At 35.3% G+C, this 22,476-nt stretch overlaps 5 protein-coding genes across 5 annotated transcripts; all 5 read left to right on the top strand.

The window, feature by feature from the left end:
- Positions 1–865: 865 nt before the first annotated feature.
- Positions 866–3,148, top strand: LOC145225452 (lactadherin-like). The gene is made up of 7 exons (XM_080092160.1): positions 866–924; positions 1,187–1,275; positions 1,376–1,435; positions 1,512–1,553; positions 1,787–1,954; positions 2,397–2,566; positions 2,825–3,148. Exons 2-7 carry the CDS (start codon positions 1,230–1,232, stop codon positions 2,960–2,962), a joined length of 624 nt encoding a protein of 207 aa, XP_079948286.1. The 5' UTR covers positions 866–924; positions 1,187–1,229; the 3' UTR covers positions 2,963–3,148.
- A 1,551-nt stretch (positions 3,149–4,699) lies between these two features.
- LOC145223410 (lactadherin-like) lies at positions 4,700–6,633 on the top strand. The gene is made up of 6 exons (XM_080089838.1): positions 4,700–4,784; positions 5,244–5,306; positions 5,369–5,407; positions 5,602–5,769; positions 6,091–6,260; positions 6,496–6,633. The coding sequence occupies exons 1-6, from the start codon at positions 4,700–4,702 to the stop codon at positions 6,631–6,633; spliced, it is 663 nt and encodes a 220-aa protein (XP_079945964.1).
- A 3,362-nt stretch (positions 6,634–9,995) lies between these two features.
- On the top strand, positions 9,996–11,430 carry LOC145225458 (lactadherin-like). The gene is made up of 6 exons (XM_080092167.1): positions 9,996–10,041; positions 10,290–10,340; positions 10,403–10,444; positions 10,660–10,827; positions 10,915–11,084; positions 11,293–11,430. Exons 1-6 carry the CDS (start codon positions 9,996–9,998, stop codon positions 11,428–11,430), a joined length of 615 nt encoding a protein of 204 aa, XP_079948293.1.
- A 1,877-nt stretch (positions 11,431–13,307) lies between these two features.
- On the top strand, positions 13,308–15,537 carry LOC145223409 (lactadherin-like). The gene is made up of 6 exons (XM_080089837.1): positions 13,308–13,353; positions 13,455–13,514; positions 14,121–14,162; positions 14,385–14,552; positions 14,984–15,153; positions 15,400–15,537. Exons 1-6 carry the CDS (start codon positions 13,308–13,310, stop codon positions 15,535–15,537), a joined length of 624 nt encoding a protein of 207 aa, XP_079945963.1.
- An 817-nt stretch (positions 15,538–16,354) lies between these two features.
- Positions 16,355–20,626, top strand: LOC145223836 (lactadherin-like). Its single transcript, XM_080090232.1, has 6 exons — positions 16,355–18,698; positions 18,936–18,986; positions 19,049–19,090; positions 19,315–19,482; positions 19,954–20,123; positions 20,339–20,626. The coding sequence occupies exons 1-6, from the start codon at positions 18,653–18,655 to the stop codon at positions 20,474–20,476; spliced, it is 615 nt and encodes a 204-aa protein (XP_079946358.1). The 5' UTR covers positions 16,355–18,652; the 3' UTR covers positions 20,477–20,626.
- The last annotated feature ends 1,850 nt before the right edge of the window (positions 20,627–22,476 follow it).

The following is a 22,476-nucleotide window of genomic DNA, read 5'->3' as shown; positions in this document are numbered from 1 at the left end:
ATAGTTGTAACGGACAGTAACGCTCCCCAATAGCAAAAAACTTTCCCGCCGTTACTATCTAAGCAAAAAAAAACTATCTAAGTCTGTGGTGTATGCATTAAATTGGTGTATGCACTATGTATGGTGACCGGCTATACCTTTTTAATATAACGGTAACGAGCTTTCCCTCAAACTTGTTTCACTTTTACACTTTCTATAGGTCTGCTAGCGCTTCAAAAACTGCGAAGTTTTTGTATCATCCTTAAATTTGATAAATCTAGTGTAAGTTATTAATGTGAAATGCATAGGTTTCTCTTTTGCCGAGTAATGCCCCATTACTTTTAATCAAAATAACAAAAATAGCTATTGTTTGCGCATAATCGTATGATGTTATCTTGTCTATGTTGTCACAAACTTTGCTTGGATGCGTTAGAATTGCGTGAAATTGACCCTCAGTGTTGTTGTAGCAATTAAATTGGGTTTTAACTGTTAACATAAGCATTCGTTGGTGCTGGGTAAATCTAATTGCACGCAAATGCTCAAGAGTCAAGAACTTAAAAAAAACAACGATATAATGGGGGGCGATATTGAGTCAGTGCCCTAGCAAGGGGGCGATTTCGCTAAAATGGTTGAAGACCACTGGTTTAGGTGGTCAAAAATCCGTTTTAAATCACTGTATAAATACGCGATTAATGTATCGATTCGGGAATCCGGCCCGCCAAGTACTTTATTTTCCCACATCAGGCCCGCCGACTGGAGAAGTTGCCCGCCCCTGAGTCTAGCAAGTGCGATATGCAATAATTAAAGTCGTTTGTCAAACGACAAGCTCTAATTAGTTTTGCGGTGCAGGGAAGTTCTTTAATTAATGTAACCTTTACCAGCGGGTATTTATACATGGTACAGAAGAATCGAAAGCCATTCGTTTTACACGAAGTTACCAACAAGGTAGGTTTTGATTTTGTCGTGTGAATATCTTTGTTGTAAAAGTATTTACCTGTACATATTTTTTATCTTTAATTGTCAAAGGGTTAATGTCTTGGTTTAAAACTATTTGCTTTTAATCTCTAATCCAAATGTATTTCTAAATTTTGAAACGCCTTGCAGCAGTTTTACTGTTTCATGGGGTTATGGATTGTGTTGTTTTAATTTGTACAATTGTTTAGACAAAAAATTTCAAACGTAATATATGAGTTCCTTTTTTTTCCAGGATTGTAAGTTACTTGGTGAAATTCAAACCAGCCTCTTTAAAGATGTTGAAAGAAATTGCTCTTCTGCTCGCCCTCGCAGCCTTATGCAGTAAGTCGATGTACTAATAATGTAGTTTTTGAAAAAAAACAGGCACTCACCTAAGTAATCGTCCGTAAGCTACCTTTTTATAATTTTCACGCTGTTTCAGACGGATGTGGGTGTGGATGTGGCTGTGGAGGCGGAGGTCAATGTAGTGATGGCAAAAAAGGTGGGCGATAGTAGGGCTACGATTGTCTAGAGTCTAGACTCTAGACAACTGTTTAATTTTTTCTGTATTTTTGCAGGAGGCAACGATTTCAGCAAGATCAATATGCAGGCTAATAAAGGTAACATGTGAAGTTGAGAATAATGGAAGCTTACAACAAACAGATTATGCAAATTAAAGAAAAAAACTAATGCGAAACAAACGAAAATGGTAACTTGCAAATGGCAAACTATTGAATAGTGACCGCTTCATGCCTGTTAAAGCCTGTTGATTTGAAAAAAGTAAACTAAAATTTTTCAAAATTTTTCAAAAATATTTTGCTAAACTTACTATTTTTTGCTTTACACTGTTTAGATGGTTTGTGCAAGGTGGGACTTAAGACCCATTACATTCCCGACAGTGCTATTACAGCATCGTCTTACTGGAGACCAGATATTGACCATCGACATGCTCCAAAGTGGTCAAGACTTTATCAAGCTTTTATTCCTGGTGTTTCGGTTGGATCGTGGTCAGCTGCGACAAGTCAGTAAAATCGTCCAAAAGTTTTGTTGTGACTTTTAACTGACTATATTCTCAACTAAAATCCAAAAAAATTTTTGCACACGCGTATGGTCAGAATGAGCCTGCTTTTTTATTTCAACGCATTTGTAAAAATAAGTGTCAATTGTCAGCAAACAATTAGGTTTTTGTGCAAAGTAAACAACAATCACGAGCTTAAATAAATAAAGAGTATTGGATTTTTTTTACAAACATATTAATAAGTAAACACCACATAGGTAAACTGGCTACATGATAAACATTTGTAGTAAATTGAACCTGCAAAACTAACAGTTATGTAATACAACTTTTTTATACAAAGTCAAATTAAAAAAAATATTTAGCAACTAATAGTACTTGGAGCATGTACGTTTAATTGATTCGCCCAAAAATATATTATCGTTTTTCAAAGTCTTCCTCTATGCAGATAATGCTGATCAATGGATTCAAGTAGATTTAAGAGAAGCTAAAACAATCACTGGGGTCATTACTCAGGGACGGAACAGCCATGACCAGTGGGTGACAGAATACAAGGTCTCGTATTTGGCTGCCGATCTGACATGGAAAACTGTGAACGACAATTCAGGAACAGTAATGGTAAGAAAAAACTACGTTGGTTTTCTTACTAAAAAAATAGCAACTACAAATTTTGCCGTTTTTTGTTACGCTTGAATGCGAAAAGGCATATTCCAGTTTTTGAATTATTTTAAATTAGAAATTAGCCATAAAAATAAGCAACTTCACGGTTCTGTAGCAGAAACTCCGTAATCTAACCTTCTTTTCCTGTAGTTTTTTTTTATCAAAAGGGCTTTTTTGACAATGGATTTTATTGAGTTGATTGTATTTAATTCACAGCTGTTCAGTGCTAACAGCGATCGGAACAGCCCGGTTACCAACATGTTCTACAAACCAATCACTGCCCACAAACTCCGAATTCTTCCCACCAAGTGGCACGGGCATATCTCACTGCGCCACGAATACTTGACCTGTTGAAAAGTTTTCTGAGTTGGATTGACAAATGAAAAAAAGCATTTAATTTTCATTTAATTTTCAAAAAATTTCAAATTTTCATGATTGATTTTCATGTGTTTCACGATCGTTTTACGTCGTTTTATGAAGGCAAACTGCAGTTTATTTGCGACATATCGTTCATTCAACAATAAACACTTCATGCAATAATGTGTCAGTGGTTTTTTTATTGCGAAATTGTGTATTGCACCGTTATTGTTTTAACAACTTAAGTCCAAAGTTGAAAGAACAAAGTTTGAAAATGTTTTACGTTTCTGGATGTGACTTCGAGTAAAGTCAGTTTAATCAATACTTCGGCAAAGTTACAAAGGATAAGGGTTTGAAACTTGACCCTCCGAAAAAACAGTTTGATTCATACATGAAACAAGACTCCAATTCCATTTTCCTGTTCCCAACCTGTCCTCATGAACTTTATGCTACCATACATTTCATGAAACCAAAACTAAGTTGTGGTTTTGATAAAATTCTTGGAAAAATAATTTAATCTTTTACGAAAAACAAAATATTTGGTCTTAGTCATGTTATTAATCTGTAATCTAAACTGGTACTTTTTTAAATGATTTGAAAGGCGCAAAACTTATTACAATCCGAAAAAGAGGTGATCGGCTCTCAAACTTATCCAAAGTAATAGAAAGGCTGGTTTAGAATAGAGTCTATTCATTTTTAAAATCTACTCACTTCTTTAATGACTGTCAATATAGGTTCCGAAAGCATCATTTAACAACCCATGTAACAACCAACTTATATCTGAATCCACTGAGAGTCTTAACTCAAAAAGTCATACATTGAGCATATTCCTTGATTTATCAAAAATTATGTAAAAAAAGGTTTGGAACCACTGTCCTAAACTGAGGTGAAAGTTTCTCCAACTGGTGCGAATATTAACACTGCTACCCTTTAATTGTGGATATTTGTGTCTTGCAAAATAAACATGCGCAATAAAAATGCTATCTCCGCCATATAGTTTGGTGTATGTAGGTCTTAATTCAGCTCAGAGTTGCAAGTCGGGCCGGGCTTTTCGGGCCGGGTTCGGGTTCGGGCCGGGTTCGGGCCGGGTTCGGGCTTAGGCATTTGTCAGAAAACGGGCTCAAAACGGGCCTGATTTTTCGTTCCGTTTCCGCCATTTTTAGTAACAATTCTCTGGCTTTGCCCTAATGCCCACCCTACTCTAAAACGTATTGTTTACCCCATTGTCAACGATTGTTCATTGTTTTTGTTGTTTTTTCACTTTTTTCTTTCTTATACTTTGTTGCAAGGTTTTCGTGGATAGACCTGCCAATCAAAATTTCGGGCCCAAACGGGCTTCTCAAAAACGTTTCGGGTTCGGGCCGGGCTTCGGGCTTATACTTTCGGGTTCGGGCCGGGTTCGGGCTCAGATTTCGGGCCCGCTTGCAACTCTGATTCAGCTTGTTTTAAGCAGACCTGTATTATACTGCTGTGCTAACGTATTTGTACTATAGAGTACGGCAGTTCTGAATTCTAATCCAGTAGTCTGGTTGCATTTCCAAGTGGGGTAAATGAGATTCATCAGGTTGGTTAGGCTTGAATTTCCAAGCATATTTTCTGCGTTTTTCAGCATCGTGTCACAATTTGTTGTGATGAAAACGATAAAGCGGAAAACCATTAAGTTAGATGTGCCGAAATACATTTCATGTTTTGTCACAACTTTATTTCGCAATGACACGCTTTTTTTGCAGCACAATGCCAACTTCTCGTTTGCTGCGAGAAAACAACCCTTGGTTAGCAGCACGCGCTGGCAACAAAGTGCTTGAAAATCGCCTAATTAGTAAATAACAAAAATATCGCAAAATTTTGTACATGTTACAGAAGTCTCGATTGTCATTCGTTTTATACGAATCTACCTACAGGGTATGTTTTGATTTTGTCGTGTGAGTATTTTTGTCGTAAAAATATATACCTGTGCATATTTTTTTATCTTTAACTGTCAAGGGGTTACTGTTTCGCTTAAAATATTGCATTTAATCTCAAATCCAAATGTGTTTCGAAATTTTGAAGCCCCCCTTTTACAGCAATTTTTCCGTTTCATAAGTTGTGAATTGTTTTGTTTTAACTTGTACATTTTTTTCGACAAAACATTTCAAACGTAATGTATCAGTTCCATTTTTTTTCAGGATTGTACTTGTGCAGTAAGAGGATGTACTAATTATTTATTTTTTGAAAAAAAAAACAGGAACTCACTTTAGTAATCGTTCGTTACCTTTCTATTATCTTCACACTGTTTCAGACAGATGTGGATGTAACTGTGGAGGCGGAGGTCAATGTAAAAGTGGTGATGGCAAAAAGGTGGGCGATACTAGGGCTACGTTTGTCGAGACAGCTATTTCATATTTTTCCGTATTTTTGCAGGAGTCAATGATTTCAGCAAGATCAATATCCAGGCCAATAAAGGTACACGTGGAGTCGAGAATAATATGTTTTTAATACAAACCGAATAAGTAAAAATAAATAAATAATGCGAAACAAACGAAAACGGATGTTGTTTAGGTCTAACATTTAATAGTAAAAAGTAAACTAAAATTTTTAAAAAACTCCCCCAGTTTCCAAAAAAAAATTACAACTATATCTTACTTTACACGTTCTAGATTGTTTGTGCAAGTGGGGTCTTAAAACCCATTACATTTCCGACGGTGCTATTACAGCATCGTCTTATTATGGGCCAAATTTAAACGATTGCCATGCTCCCAAGTGGTCAAGACTTTATCAAGCTATGGTTCCTGACGTTTCGGTTGGAGCGTGGGCAGCTGGAGCAAGTCAGTAAATTCATACGATAGTATATTGTGACTTTTTACTGTCTGACCTAAATCCCAAAAAGTTTCCTAAATACGCATGGTCAGCCGAATGGTCTGCCTTTTTCTATTTCAACGCGTTTATAAAAAAAAACGCCAATTGTCAATCAGGTTTTTGGTGAGCACTAACCAGTTATTTAATACAACTTTTTAGCACGAAGTCAAATTTTAAAGAATATTCTGCAATTAATAGTACTTAGAGCATTTGCATTTAAGCTTAATTGATTTGAACAAAAATACATTTTGTGTAGGGAATATCGTTTTTGAAAGTCTTCCTATTTGCAGATAATGCTAATCAATGGATTCAAGTAGCCCTAGATGGAGCTACTACAATCACTGGCGTCGTTACTCAGGGACGAAATAGCTATGACCAGTGGGTGACAGAATACAAGGAGTCGTATTTGGCTGCCGATCTGACATGGAAAACTGTGAACGCAAATTCGGGAACAGCAATAGTAAGAAAAAACTACCTTGATTTTCTTGTAACTAAGTATTTTTCCGGTTTTTGTTGCACAAAAAAGACATATTCAAGCCTTTTTAACTTTCAAATTAAAAATTAGCTCAAAAAATATGCAACTTCAAGTTATTGTTAGCAGAAACTCCGTAATCTTATCTTCATTTTCGGTATTTTTTGTCAGAGGGTCTTTTTTCACAATAAATCTTATTAAGTTGGTTGTATTTTATCCACAGCTGTTCAGCGGTAACAGCGATCGAAACAGCCCGGTTACCAACATGTTCTATCTTCCTATCACTGCCCACAAACTCCGAATTCTTCCCACACAGTGGCATGGCCATATCTCACTGCGCCACGAATACTTGACCTGTTAAAATGTTTTCTGAGTTGGATTGACAAGTGAAAGACGAGACATTTAGTTTTCACCTGTGATTGATTTTCATGTCATTCACGATCATTTTATGTCGTTTTAAAAGGCAAACTGCAGTTTATTTTCTATGTATAGTTCATTCAACAATACACGCTTCATACAATAGTTTGTCACTGGTTTTTGAGAAATATATCTAAAAGTTATAATTTGTAGAAGCCTTAAAATTGTGTATGTTACTCGTAATAATAAAGCCTGAGCCATTCAATAACATAGCCTAATTGTTTGTAAGAAGGAACCACTGTCCAGCTTTCATCAGTGATTACGCCACATAACGATCTTCGGAAGCAATTTTCGTTATTAAATGTTCAATTATAACAATACAGGACATTTACACTTTAAACCGGCATCACCCAGTTGATTTCTTGGTGGATGAAACTGTAATAAACGTTTTAATATATGATATATTCAGAATACTACAACAATACTACAAACACTACAAACAAATGAAACATACAGTTAAAAACGGAGTTTATACTTTGTATACAATGCCTTGTACGGATTATTAACAACAATGACTAAAACATCTCCAACACGATATATTCTTTAAACATAAGTTCAGGTTGTCGCAGGTTTAAGTTCAAAAGTGTGGTTCCTAAGAATGTTGCTTAGCTTTGTAATCAACAGTCATGTTGTCTGCATGCAGACTTAGGGTAGCTTGAGATTTGTGCGATAATTTTTAGAATAAATATTATTGTTTTGTGACAAAACAGTACAATGTAGGGGCTTTCACTTTATGCAGTTTGCAGTTTTGATTTTAGTTAAATTGTTTACATATACACTCGTTGACGGTTCGGTATATAGCTGTGGTAACGCTGGTCCATATGTCTTTCAAAACTAATCACATTCAAATTATATGTGCTGTTTTGGTTAACAACACCTAACCACAAGTTTGCAGTGTTCTTTTCAAACTCCCAGAAACTGTTTTTTTCACAAAACTTTTGAACTCACCAAACCGTTTATATGTAGTAATTCAACTTTGTTGAACTTTTTACCGACTGTCTTTTGTTCCCATTGTTGCAAGTAAATCATACTAATTAAAGAGTCATTTTGCTATACTAAGGAATGTGCAAACAGCAACCCACTCAAATTTGTACTTCGACCCAAAGAATTTTTTAGGTAAATATCCTCATTTACTGAACGTGACTTGTGTTCCATAAACAATGCTCTAATCCAGTGGTTCTCAACCAGGGCCCATAACACAGCTCATGGGGCCCATGAGCTGTCTTATGGGGGGCGCGGGTGTAGATTCACCAGAAACACCCACTAAAAGCCATTTTCTTTTTAACTTTATTCCCTAATTTAATCGACTAGGTCACATGTTATTTGTCTATATTGAGGATTTTCACGATTACGGATTCTCGTTTACTCTATTCGACTTGTTTAAAGCCGGAATTAGTACCAAATTCCAACACGAGATTGCCATTTACATTTTTAAGGGGTCCACATGTCCTAGAGGGTTACTTGAAGAGGAGGCCAATAAGCTACTTTTAGGGGGCAAAGGTCCACGAAATGTTGGGAACCACTGCTCTAATCCATCAGTATATTAGTCCAAAGTAAAAGTACTACTTAGACAAGGAACTTGTTTGTTACTTTGTGTGTAAAGGTTGTTTAAGTTCAACGTTGTCGCCTGATTTCACTAGGGCAGACCAAATGTTTTGATCGCACTTTCTGTGGCGAATATGCCGAGCACAAAGATCGACAAGGAAAATTGCAGTACAATAGCATGAGCGAACCCGCTTCTAGTAGTAGCTACAATTTACCGCCTCTATACCATCAAACGGAAAATTTGAAAGAGGCAAACTGGCGGCGCGCAGGTTAACAAACAGTTATCTAATATTTCAAAAAGTCGAATTTCGTGAGAGTACAAACGCTTGTGTCAGTGGCAGTCCAATTCAAAAGGCTTTGTGGCCCCCAAGTTTTTTGATGTGAAATTGGTCCGAATGGGTCCGAAAAGTGATAAAGTTTGGCGACCCCTGTATTAAGGCAACACACTCAATATCAAAATCGGTCAATCAATCGAATCAAGGGCGCATTGTGCAAAAAAACGAACTTGTCTCCTATAGGTCTGTATTTGAATGTCACTGACACAAATCGTGGCAAATATGGAAGATTTGTCTGATCACAAAACCATTAAGCGCAGCATTAGTCAGTAGTCACGCTCGCACTGGATTTGAACCGGTAGGACCTAATCGAGAATCATGCCATTAGATTTTCGAACCGATTAAAACAGCAAAGTGCTTGTTGACTAACGCAATGTGGTATGTCTTTTTCATCTAACGTTTTTTTGCACCTGGCTACCTCAATCGATAGAGTGCATAGTTGTGCTCGCACCTATGACATGTTGTTGCATCAAATTGTGGTAATAATATGTGTGATTTTACAGCAGCATGTTTCTTTGTTTTGTTCAAACGTTTTATTGTTTCTAAAATCTTATCGCCTGTTTGCGGTTTGTTAGCTTGCAGCAACCTACGATCGGATAGCAGCTCAAATATAGTCGGCTTCTGGCAAAGAATCTTTTTTTCTGCGAAATGCTAAAAATTTCCAAAATTACTCGAAAAATTTTACATAAATAGTGCAAACTGCCATTTCCGATAAATCTATACCTGCTTAACGCTTGGTGTGACGTCAATACTGGGAAAAAAGTTTCCAAAATTCTTGACAAATTACCCAGCTGTTAATATTCTAGTCACGATATGCAAATTTAACTGGCATGTTAATTATTGTTTCCGAAAAATGAGAAATTTTACGAAATTCTTTTCTAGCTGCAATGTACTGATAATTCACAAACCGTACGTTCTCAATACTCCCTTATAGTGTGCTACAATGCTTCGAATTGTTCGCCTGAAATGTCTATCGGTTATTTATTATTTATTGTATTTTCTACGGTTTGAAAACTGGAGTTGTAGAATTTGTGCACAGCAGGTGACAAGAAATCGAAATTGAATGAAAGGAAGAACCCTTTTAACAAGTGATTGATGTGGTCACATAATTATCTGCGTAAAGAATTTGCATGATTAAATTCATTAAACCATCCACTACCTCTCTTTTCCATTTTTGGGCACGTATTCAGACAGTAAGACTCCAATCCCGGGTATAAATACTTGCTAAAGAATCTGTCTGATCATACCTTTCGCTACATGGGAGCAAATATGTTTTTTGTGGTGTAGAGGTGCAATTTATTTTTAGCCATATTGTTTGATTTGTGATTTTGATTGACTATCTCGTTGCTTGTTCATTTTTTTTGTTTACGTTTCAGAATATTTTGTAACCCACATTGAATTTGAAACTATCATCTAATTCCTAAAAATGCTTAAACAAGTTTTAGTTTTGCTGGCAGTCACAGCCTTGTGCAGTAAGTACAGTTTCTATTGAATTGGAACCATAGAATTTAACGGTGTTTTGAGTAATATAAAATAGAGATTCAGTTATAAACGGGACTTTGAGTTAATATCCATAAGAATTTAGGAGTGCTTGTTGTTTACGTTACCGTTCAACATTGAGAGGTGAGGATAAAGCGACAATAATACAAATAAACTTGACTTTGACTTTTGGCTTTGCTATCGACTCTGAATCTCTATTTAAATAATGTACGTTTTTCAGGCGGATGTGGATGTGGAAGCCAATGTTGTGATCGGTGTGATGGACGAAAGGGTTGGTAATAAAATGGATTGATTAAAATATTTGATTCAAATGATTCTACCTTGTTTCTACAGGGGACAACGAGTTTAGCAAGATCAATATCCAGGCCAATAGAGGTAAAATATGGTTTAAAGAAAAACATTTTTCTGTAGCACACATTATGTTGTGAATAACAGAAATTAAAAAAATGCGATAACAAGCGACAACGATTGTTTTGTAAATAGTAACGTATTGAATATATTTATAAGCGAATATATTTACAACAAAATGTTTTAAGAAATAACAATATTCCAAAAAAAGTTCCAACAACGAATATATTTAACATTCATAGATTGTTTGTGCAAGTTGGGACTGAAGACCCATTACATTCCCGACAGTGCTATAACAGCATCGTCTTATTGGCATCCTGAAGGGACCGAGCTACATAGCACAAAGTGGTCAAGACTTGATCAAGCGTATATACCCGGTGTTTCAGTCGGATCGTGGTCAGCGGCAGCAAATCAGTAAATTCATACAAAAGTTTATTTTTTTGATTTATTTGCTTGAAACCAACTTTTGTGAAATCAAAATTGCTTCTGATGCGCAGATAATCTTTATCAATGGATTGAAGTAACCTTAGGAAAAGCTACCACGATTACTGGGGTCATTACCCAGGGACGGGACAGTCTTGATCAGTGGGTAACAGAATACAAGGTCTCGTATTTGGCTGCTGATCTGACATGGAAAACTGTGAACGACGAATCGGGATTCACAAAAGTAAGTGAAAACTAATTCTTTTTAACTAAATATTTTAATCGTTTCAGTCTTTCTCTGGATCGGTAAACAACTCATTCTGTCCATTTCAGCTCAATTTTCGGTTAAAATTTAGGCTGAAACATATAGAATTGTATTGTTCTGTCTTTAAAGTCGTAGAAATCGGTATTTTGACAGTATTTTAAATTGAGTTGATTCCATTTTTTCTCAGCTGTTCAGTGGCAACAGCGACCGGAAAAGCCCGGTTACAAACATGTTCTACAAACCAATCACTGCCCACAAAATTCGAATTCTTCCCACCAAGTGGCACGGCCATATCTCACTGCGCCACGAATACTTGGCCTGTTAAAATGTTTTCTGAGTTGGATTGACAAGTGAATGGAATGGCATTGAGTTTTCACCTATGATTGATTTTTGTGTAATTCGCAATCATTTTATGTCGTTTTATAAACCAAAACTGCAGTTTATTCAGATGTGTCGTTCATTCAACAATAAACGCTTCATGCAATAATGTGTCACTGGTTTTTGCGAAATATATCTTAAAGTTATAAATTGTAGATAAGCCTGATGTGTTAAAATGTGTTAGCAGTCGGATGTTACGTTATGTCCACCATAGCTTGACTTAACACAGTGAAAACAATTGTCGCTGTTTACATACGTTTAAGATCAAAAGAAAAGATATAACATGACCAAACTTGCGACCAGAATGTGATGTCGAGTGAGAACTTATAAAATATAGGATAATCATATATTAGCACGCACGTAGATATGAAATAAATAATTATGAGTATCTTTAAGCTGGCGCTAAATTCAGTGAAAGTTATATGTAATTTATCATCAACTCTATAAAGACTAAACCTTATCCAAAACCTTTGGTGTTTCTGAAGTGCATTTTTTCCGCTTAGTTAAGACATACATTGCTATTCACCCACTAGAAAGTTGTACGTGTGAAATAAACTTTTTTCCCTATGGGTTCACTAATTTAAAAATTTAGAATATATCCCAATACACAATTGGTTGAAAAAAGAAAACTGTTTGTAGGAAGGAACCAATGCCCAGATAGCATTCAATTTCTTGCGATGAAAACGATGAAGCGGAAAACCGCTAAGTTATATGTACCGAAATACATTTCTTATTTTTCTCGACTTTATTGCGCAATGGCACGTTTTTTTGCAGCACAAATTCAACTCCTCGTTTGCTGCAAGAAAAACACTTGGTTTGAAGCACGCGCTGGCAAAGAAGTGCTGGAAAGCCCCCCTGACAAGAAAATGACAAAAATACAACAAAATTTCCTCGAACTGCCTAATTGCTTTGTGATGAACGTTCACTTGAAACAAGTAATTAGTAAATTGCAATCTTGGCGACATTGCAAGGTTGAGCTGTGATAAATTATGTTTCTGTCATAATCGAGATGTAATTTCTAACTTAGGAATTAAGACGCAAATTCACAGTTCCTCGAAATCCCTTTTGTCCGCTATTATATTGTAATCAACAACATTTTTCCCTCACAGGATTTTAACGTAAATGTATTGTTAACAACTCTTTTGACTTGTTGGGTTTGAAAAAGCTTTGATTTTGAAAACAATCAAGTCTGTGGAAATGTTCAGAATTTTGTCTTTTTTCACTTTTCCATTTTTTCCGAATATGCGTGAGTGTGTCATTTAATTTTTGTGTTTGATAAACTAAGTTTTATCATAAACAATACCGGTTTAACCCTTGTTTAACCCTGGTATCTGATTGATGTACGCTCCAGCAAGTGCGATATGCAACAATTAAAGTCGTTTGTCAAATGACAAGCTCTCATTATTTTTGCGGTGCAGGAAAGTTCTTTAATTAATGTAACCTTCCTTTACCAGCGGGTATTTATACATGGTACAGAAGACTCGAAAGCCATTCGTTTTACACGAAGTTACCAACAAGGTAGGTTTTGATTTTGTCGTGTGAATATCTTTGTTGTAAAAGCATTCACCTGTGTACATATTTTTTTATCTTTAATTTTAAACAGTTATTATTTCCGTTTAAAACTATTTGCTTTTAATCTCTAATCCAACTGTATTTCTAAATTTTGAAACGCCTAACAGCAGTTTTACTGATTCATGGGGATATGGATTGTGTTGGTTTAATTTGTATATTTTTTGACAAACTATTTCAAACGTAATGTAAGTTATGAGTTCCATTTTTTTTCCAGGATTGAACTTGGTGAAATTCAAACCAGACTCTATAAAGATGTTGAAAGAAATTGCTCTTCTGCTCACCGTCGCAGCCTTGTGCAGTAAGTATTTATACTAATTATGCTTTGTAGAGAAAAAAACAGGCACTCATTAAGCAATCGTCCGCGTAAGCTCCCTTTTTATTATTTTCACGCTGTTTCAGACGGATGTGGGTGTGGGTGTGGCTGTGGAGGCGGAGGTCAATGTGGTGATGACAAAAAAGGTGGGCGAAAGTAGGGCTACGATTGTCTAGGTGTAGAGTCTAGACCAGTGGTTCTCAACCTTTTTACTTTCGTGGCCCACTTTCATTGCACAAAAATTCTGTGGCCCAGTAAATTTTTATGATAGAAAGAAAACAACTATAAAATAGGTTTAAAACAAAAACTGCAGAACATATTTCAAACAGATTAAAAACTTGATGCAAAAATCATAAAACAGCACTTTCCCTTCTTTAATCAAGCACTTTCAGTTACGACCGGGTAATTGGACAATGCATATGCTGCTATTATCTGGCTTTATTGTAATTACAAAGTAGTTTATTACATCATAAACATACGGCGTTGCAGAAACTTAAAGTAACTTCATACTGCAAATAGATTAATTTAAATTAATTTACATTCCTTCTCACTTCCTCCCCAAGCCATTATTCTTGTAAAATTGAGTGTAGTGACACAAATGAAAGTAAATTTATAAATAAAGCTTTCTATTTGGTTGGTCTGTGGCCCAATCAAAATGCTTCCATGGCCCACCAGTGGGCCATGGCCCACTGGTTGAGAACCACTGGTCAAGACTCTAGACAACTGTTTAATTTTTTTGTGTATTTTCGCAGGAGGCAACGATTTCAGCAAGATCAATATACAGGCCAATAAAGGTAACATGTGAAGTCGAGAATAATGGAAGTTTTTGCAACAAACAGATTATGCAAATTAAAGAAAAAAACTAATGCGAAACAATCGAAAAGGGTAACTTTTGAATAGTGACCGATTTATGCCTGTTAAAGCCTAACATTGATTTGTAAAAAGTAAACTAAAATTTTGCAACATTTTTTGAAAATATTTTACTAAGTTACTATTTTTTGCTTTACACTGTTTAGATGGTTTGTGCAAGGTGGGACTTAAGACCCATTACATTCCGGACGGGGCTATTACAGCATCGTCTTATTGGCGACCAGATATAAACGAAGTGCATGCTCCAAAGTGGGCAAGACTTTATCAAGCTGCTATTTCTGATGTTTCGGTTGGGTCGTGGTCAGCTGCGACAAGTCAGTAAAATTGTCCAAAAGTTTTATTGTAACTTTTAACTGACTATATGCTCAACTTAAATCCAAAAAAAATTGCACACGCGTATGGTCAAAATGAGCCTGCTTTTTCTATTTCAATGCGTTTGCAAAAAGTGCCAATTGTCAGCAAGCAATCAGGTTTTTGTCGAAAGTCAACAACAATCACGAGCTTAAATAAATACAGAGTATTGTATTTTTTTTACAAACATAAGTAAACACCACATAGGTAAACTGGCTTCATGTTAAACATTTGTAGTATATTCAACCTGCAAAACCAACAGTTCTTAAAACAACTTTTTGATACAAAGTCAAAATGTAAAGAATATTCTTCAATTAATAGTATTTAGAGCATCTGCCTTTAATTGATTTGCCCAAAAATATATTATCGTTTTTCAAAGTCTTCCTATATGCAGATAATGCTAATCAATGGATTCAAGTCGATTTAGGAAAAGCTAAAACAATCACTGGGGTCGTTACTCAGGGACGAAACAACGCTGACCAGTGGGTGACTGAGTACAAGGTCTCGTATTTGGCTGCTGACTTGACATGGAAAACTGTGAACGACAATTCTGGAACAGTAGTAGTAAGAAAAAAACTACGTTGATTTTCTTGTAACTAAATATTTTGCCGTTTTTTGTTACCCTTGAATGCGAAAAGGCATATTCCGCAGCCTTTTCAAATTAATTTTACATTATAAATTAGCCCAAAAATATGCAACTTGACGGTTCTGTAGCAGAATCCTTATTCTTACCTTCTTTCCATGTATTTTTTTATCCAAAGGGCGTTTTTGACAATGAATTTTATTGAGTTTGTTGTATTTTTTTCCCAGCTGTTCAGTGCCAACACCGATCGAAGCAGCCCGGTTACCAACATGTTCTATCTACCAATCACCGCCCACAAACTCCGAATTCTTCCCACCAAGTGGCACGGCCATATCTCACTGCGCCACGAATACTTGACCTGTTAAAATGTTTTCTAAATTGGATTGACAAGTGAAAAACAAAACTGCATTTAGTTTTCATATGTGATTGATTTTCATGTCATCCACGATCATTTTATGTCGTTTTAAAACGACAAACTGCGGTTTATTTGCGACGTACCGTTCATTCAACAATAAACACTTCATGCAATAATGTGTCACTGTTTTTTTGCGAAATATATCTAAAAGTTATAATTTGTAGAAGCCTTAAAGGTGTGTATGTTACTCGTAATAATAAGCCTGAGCCATTTAATAACATAGCCTAATTGTTTGTAAGAAGGAACCACTGTCCAGCTTTCATCAGTGATTGCGCCACATAATGATCTTCGAAAGCAATATTAGTCATTTATTATTCAATTATAACAATACAGTAAGTTATAAATCCTGGTAAATTTATTCTGGGAATCTTTCTCTGTTCTATTGCCGTTTGTGACCACGATTTCCACCTTTCATTTTATAAATCACAAGTTCGGGAAATGTTTATTTCCTGGCTAAAATTAGTGTTGACAGTGTTGTAAAAACAAATTAATTTCGCTAAAAAGCATCTTCAGTGTCCAGAGAGCAATAAAAGGAATAAAAATTAGAAAAGGCATTAAAAAAGAAAAAGCTAATAGTTCCTTCGCACAATTAATCAATCCTCAACTGAAAGCCCAATAGACTAAACTGATTCAACACGCAATGAAAGATAAGAACCGCACGGAAGATAAAACCGTGAAAGTGTAAAAGGCGGAGGAAAAAAAACACGTCACTTACACCTCGGTAAAACCATTTTTTTAATGTTAATTTTCGCAATGATTTTGGTTAGCCATTTGTCTTCGGCTAAATCCAGGTGAGCAGTAGGTGGGAGTTTGCGAAGTAGCCACCAATTGAAAGTTGCTACTGTGTTGCGTTTGTTGAACAGCCACGTACTGCTGACCTGGATTTAGCCAAAGACAAATGTTTAAACAAAATCAATGCAAAAATTAACATTAAAAAATGGTTTTACTGAGGTGTAAGTGACGTGTGTTTTTTTCCTCCGCCTTTTAAATCGACAGAGTGCGTAGTTGTGCTCTCATCCACGACATGCTATTGCAAATGACTGGGTTGTGGGCAGGAACTTGGCCAAATGGTCTGGTGCGCCTGACCCATTTACAGACATAAATAAACTGATCGGGATTCATCCCCGGGAGTGTCCTGGGTTCGAACCCCGTGAAAAAAAATGACTGGGATGTGGTATCCTCTGGTTTATGCCTTTTCATGTGTATTGTGGCGTGTAATTTGCTTTTTTCTTAACTGTCTTTGCTGCATTTATAGCTCGGTTTTGGTGCTGCACGTTCTTATATCATAAGCCAAATCGTTTTTTTTAAATAGCTATCTGTAAAACACCGCTGTAAATAAAAAGGACACATTTGTGCGGAAATATTCAAATAATGCAATAATCATGCAATTTCAAGATACTGCCGATAGTTCAATAAGTGTATACTATTCTGAAATGGTAAATAGTAAACGAAAAATACAAAACGTATCAAGTTGGTAGATGTTATTGTGGATGCAGATAAATACATCGCCTTCATTACACTCCAACCGGAAATGCCACATTATAACCTTTCAAATCCAATTTACGTTAACCCAAGCAAGCTTGACCGCCCACGAACTCCGATTTGTTTCCACAAGTCATATCTCAATGTGCCATTAGACTTAGTAAAACGTTTACTGACATAGATTAGTCGACTAAAAAAAATCATGGGCATTTTGTGTTCATGAGTGAATTACCTTAGGTGATTCATATTCATTTATTACTGTTTTATGAAGGCAAACTGTTTTTCATTCGCGACACACCGTTCATGTAACAATAAACACTTCATGCGAACTAGAATGAAATGTTTAATCTGAGAACCCGTAACTGATTGCAAGTGAAATAAACAAGGATGATCGTATTGAAGCACGGACACATGTAAGTTTATAAAAGAAATCAGTATCTGCTCACAAAATGCAGGCACAAAATGGGGTAAAAATATGTGTGATTTTACAGCAACATGTTTGTTGGTTTTAGTAAAAAGTTTTGTTGATTTTAAAGACTTGTCTACCGTTTGTGTTTTGTTAGCTTGTAGCAACATTTGATCGCATGGCAGCTCAAATATAATCGGTTTCTGGCAACGAATATTTTTTTCTGCGAAATACTAAAAATTTCCAAAATTACTCGAAAAAATTTACATAATTAATGTGCATGCAACTATTTCGGATGAATTTGTACCTACTTAACGTCCTTGGTCTGACGTCAATTTCGCGACAAAATTGCCAAAATTCTTGACAAATTACACAGTCGTAAATATTCCAGTCACGATATGCAAATTTAACTCGTATGATAATTAATGTTTCCGAAAAATATGAAGTTTTGCGAATATCTTTTCCAGTTGCAATGTGCTGATTTATTCACAAACCGTACGTTCTCAATAGTGCTATTTAAATGGTCACTATAATGCTACGCAGTGTTCGTCTTAAATGTACACTGTCATTTTCTTTTCTATGTTTTGAGTACGGATGTTTGTTGAGATTTGTGTACACCAGTACGTTACAAGAAATCGAAATTGAACATATTTGAAGTGATTGATATTGACACATAATGATCTGCGTAAAGAATTTGCATAATTCATTATTGCATCAACCACCTCTGCTTGCCTTGTTTGGGCACCTATTCAGACAGTAAGGCTCCAACGCCGGGTATAAATATTTGCTGAAGAATCTGTTCTGATCATATCTTTTGCTAAATGGGAGCAAAAGCTCTTTTTTGTGGTGTAGTGGTGGAATCTATTTGTAGCCATTTTGTTTGATTTGTGATTTTGATTCAAAAACTCGCTTTTGTTCATTTTCATTTTGTTTACCCTTATTTGCGAAAAGAGAATAGCGTTCTCAATGAAACTTTTTCGAAAGTACATATTAAAACGTTAAAAAAATATTAAATATTTTGCTTTAATGATTTCTATTGGCAGTATTTATTTTAAATTGGCCCAAAAATTTTATTCATAAAATATTTTTTTCAAACCACTGCAAAAAATAAGCTGTTTACGTTTCAGAATATTGTGTAACCCATATTGAAATTAAAACCATCATCCAAGTCTTGAAAATGCTTAAACAAGTTTCAGTTTTGCTTGGAGTTATAGCACTGTGCAGTAAGTCTAGTTTCTATTGAATTTGAACTATGGAATTAAAGGGTGTTGTAAGTAATACGGTTATAAACGGTATCCACTTTGACTTAATATCCACAGCTTTTTAGGATTTCTTGCTGTTTACGTTACCGTTCAACATTGAGAGATGATGATAAAGTGACAATAATGCAAACGCTTGATTTTGACATTTGAATTTGGTTTCGCTTCTGACTTGTTTGTTAAATATTGTACGTTTTCCAGACGGATGTGGATGTGGAAGTCAATGTTGTGATCGCGGTGATGGCGGAAAAGGTTTGTGATAAATTGGATTTGTTAAATGATATAATTTAATTGAGTTTAACTTGTTTCTACAGGAGACAACGAGTTTAGCAAGATAAATGTCCAGGCCAATAAAGGTAAAATATATTTTAGAGAAAAACATGTTTTGTACACATCAAGTTGTGAATTACAGAAATGTCAAAATACGATAACAAATGACAACGATATGGTAAATGTTATGGTGCCATCTTTGTCAATGGTAACGTGTTAAATATATTTATTAGCGATGGTAAAGCAAAATGTTTTAAGAAATAATATTTTCCAAAAAAGTTTCAACAACGAATATACTTAACATTCGTAGATTCTTTGTGCAAATTGGGACTGAAGAGCCATTATATTCCCGACAGTGCCATAACAGCATCGTCTTATTGGCATCCAGAAGGGACCGAGTTACATAACCCAAAGTGGTCCAGACTTGATCAAGCGTATATTCCTCATGTTTCGGTTGGATCGTGGTTATCGGCAGCAAGTCAGTAAAATCATATATAAGTTGATGTTTTGATTTTTTTAACTGACCATGTCTATATCCAACTTACGGAAAGTAAATTTAATGAAACAAGTACTATGTAGGCCTAAAGTACAATGTATGTTAAATTGACCTGCTGGCTCTAATAAATGTGAAATAGGAAACGTTTTTTTTATAATAATCGATAAATATTATTGAATATAGTATTGAATATATTACTATTATAGTTTAATACTATATTATATACTATGTCAAAATATCAAAATAATCTTGTAGGGTTGCAAAAAGAGTTTTTTTAAATCAACCTTGGTGCGTTTTTTGTATTTCATATGATGGTTTGCCCTGCATAAGAATACCGTGCACAGAGTAATATTTTAAGGAATCTTTAATAATTAACGTTTGATTGGGCATTCTTCAATCATTTATTTGCTTGAAAATAACTTTTGTGACATCAATATTGCTTCTGATACGCAGATAATCTTTATCAATGGATTGAAGTAACCTTAGGAAAAGCTACAACAATTACTGGGGTCATTACCCAGGGACGGGACAGTCGTGACCAGTGGGTGACAGAATTCAAGGTCTCGTATTTGGCTGCTGATCTGACATGGAAAACTCTGAACGACAAATCGGGAGCCACAAAAGTAAGTGAAAACTAATTTTTTGTTACAAAATATTTTGAATATTTTTGCCATTATCTGAACCAGGAAATAGCACATTCTATCCATTTCAGATCAATTGTCTGTTAAAAGTTAAGCTAAAATAAATATAATTGCATTGTTTTGTTTTTAAAGCCGTAGAAATTAGTATTTTTTTACAGTATTTTGAATTGAGTTGATTTTTTTTCATTTTTCCACAGCTCTTTAGTGGCAACAGCGACCGGAAAAGCCCAGTTACCAACATGTTCTATGTACCTATCACTGCCCACAAAATTCGAATTCTTCCCACCAAGTGGCACGGCCATATCTCACTGCGCCACGAATACTTGACCTGTTAAAATGTTTCCTGAGATGATCGACCGGTTTAAAAAAATGTCATATAGCTTTCATCATTTATTGATATAACGTAATTTACTCTCATTTAACGTCATTTTATGTGAGCAACTGCTTTTCATTTGCGACGTATCATTCATGCAACAATAAATACTTCATGCAATGATGTGTAACTGACTTTAGTCAAAGAAATCTTCGTTGCAAATAATGCAGTCTGCATATCTAACGAAGATATTATTTTCCACAAAACGAAGCTAAATAATTTGATTATAATCGGTAAATGGGTAAAGAACTAATGATTTAAAAATATGTTAGCAACCGTGTAATACGTTAGTTTTACTTAATTTAATAAAACTTACATTCAAAGTTTACAAAAGATAGTGAATCATTGCACAGAAACATAAAATTAATATTGAAAAAAAAAAAACGAAAGGTGAACATGGTCAAAGTAAATAAGCATGTGCTCGAAGGGTTGTTAAATGTAGAGAAAAATAATTGTGTTTATTATCAACAACTCTGTTTTTATCAAAATCCTTTTTCAAGATTTTAACATTTTTTTCCGAATTAAGTTAATGCAAGGCATTTGTTCGATTTAATAGTATGTCACTCCCCTTGAATTTTTATTTGTTTGAACACCGTTGGTGTTGCGGTAATATTGTGACCATGTTTTTAAAATTATTGGTAAATTTCTGAGCTGTTTGGATCTTGATCCAAAATTAAATGTTTGCTTAAAATTCATGCAGAACAACAACTTTGTACGGTGCTTACACAGAATCTTAATTTGTATGTGGTAATTTAACTTTGTGGAACTGGTCAATGGCTGCCATCTATTGATGCACGGAAATCATACTAATTGAAATGTCATTTTGCTATACCCCGGAGAAAGGTGAAAACAACTCTCATCAATTTTTATTTTGCTTAAAATCTTGATTTTTTCTCAAATAACGTTATGGCGACACAAAGCATTTTGTTTTGTTTGACCCATTCAAAAGCTGATTGAACTAATATCCTCATTTACTGTAAGTGACTTGTGCGCCATAAACAATGCTTTTTATTTGTAAAAAAATATCAGTATTTTGGTCCGAAGTAACGTGGACAAGGAATTTGATTTTTGTGTGTGTTAAGACTGTTCAAGTACAATGGTGTCGCTATATACAACCTAGCGGAAATACCTCAACACAAAAATTTGCGCGAATTTGGTCGTGTGCGTACGCATACCACTGCACTGCTGTTCAATTTAATTGGTTCAGTTGCGAAATTTGGGTACGTTCTTTGGTTTTGTGCCCACTTGATTTTACAAATGAACACCGCCGGGAACATAAAGTAAACCGATTGTGAAGAAATATTCAAAAAATATGCACTTTCAATAAACTGTTGATAGTTCATTGTTTGTGTATTAATCTGAAATGAAAACAGGCACATAACAACCCCTTACCCAATTTTGTGGTAAAAGTTGATACAAAACATACAGAAAAGAAAGAAAGCCAAGTTTGATCGTAACGTTTGATTAACCAATCACTGCCCACAAACCTCAAATACTTCCTACAGGTCATATCTCTCAGTGCCACCAGTAGCTGCTTGTAGATTGATTGGCTGAAGAACAAAAATAACAAATGTACTTAATAAGGGGTAAAATAACAATGTATCTGACTGGTTGGACCGAAATCGAGGCGCATTATGCGCTTTGCGCGAATTGCACCAACGTTCTGCTTGTAGCTAAAATAGTCAGATTTTTGCAAAAAAAAAATTTTAGGAAAAAGCTGGAAATTTCCGAAATTACCCACCGAAACTGCACTTAGCACAACTAATGCGGTAGCTGCCATTTCGTGACAAATGTTTACTTGATAGCGCCCTTGGTGTGACGTCAATTTCGTGACAAAGTTTCCAAAACTTTTGACAAAATACTCAGCCGATAAAATCCAGTCACGACATGCAGACTTTTGCAGGTAATTAATGTTTCCGGAAACATCTCGCAGTTGAGAAGTTTTGCAAAATGCTTACCGAG

The sequence above is a fragment of the Phallusia mammillata genome, chromosome 4 (genome assembly GCF_965637545.1).
Source record: "Phallusia mammillata chromosome 4, kaPhaMamm4.hap1.1, whole genome shotgun sequence".
NCBI classification, from domain to species: Eukaryota; Metazoa; Chordata; class Ascidiacea; order Phlebobranchia; family Ascidiidae; genus Phallusia; species Phallusia mammillata.
This window is presented reverse-complemented; position numbering and strand designations above follow the sequence as displayed.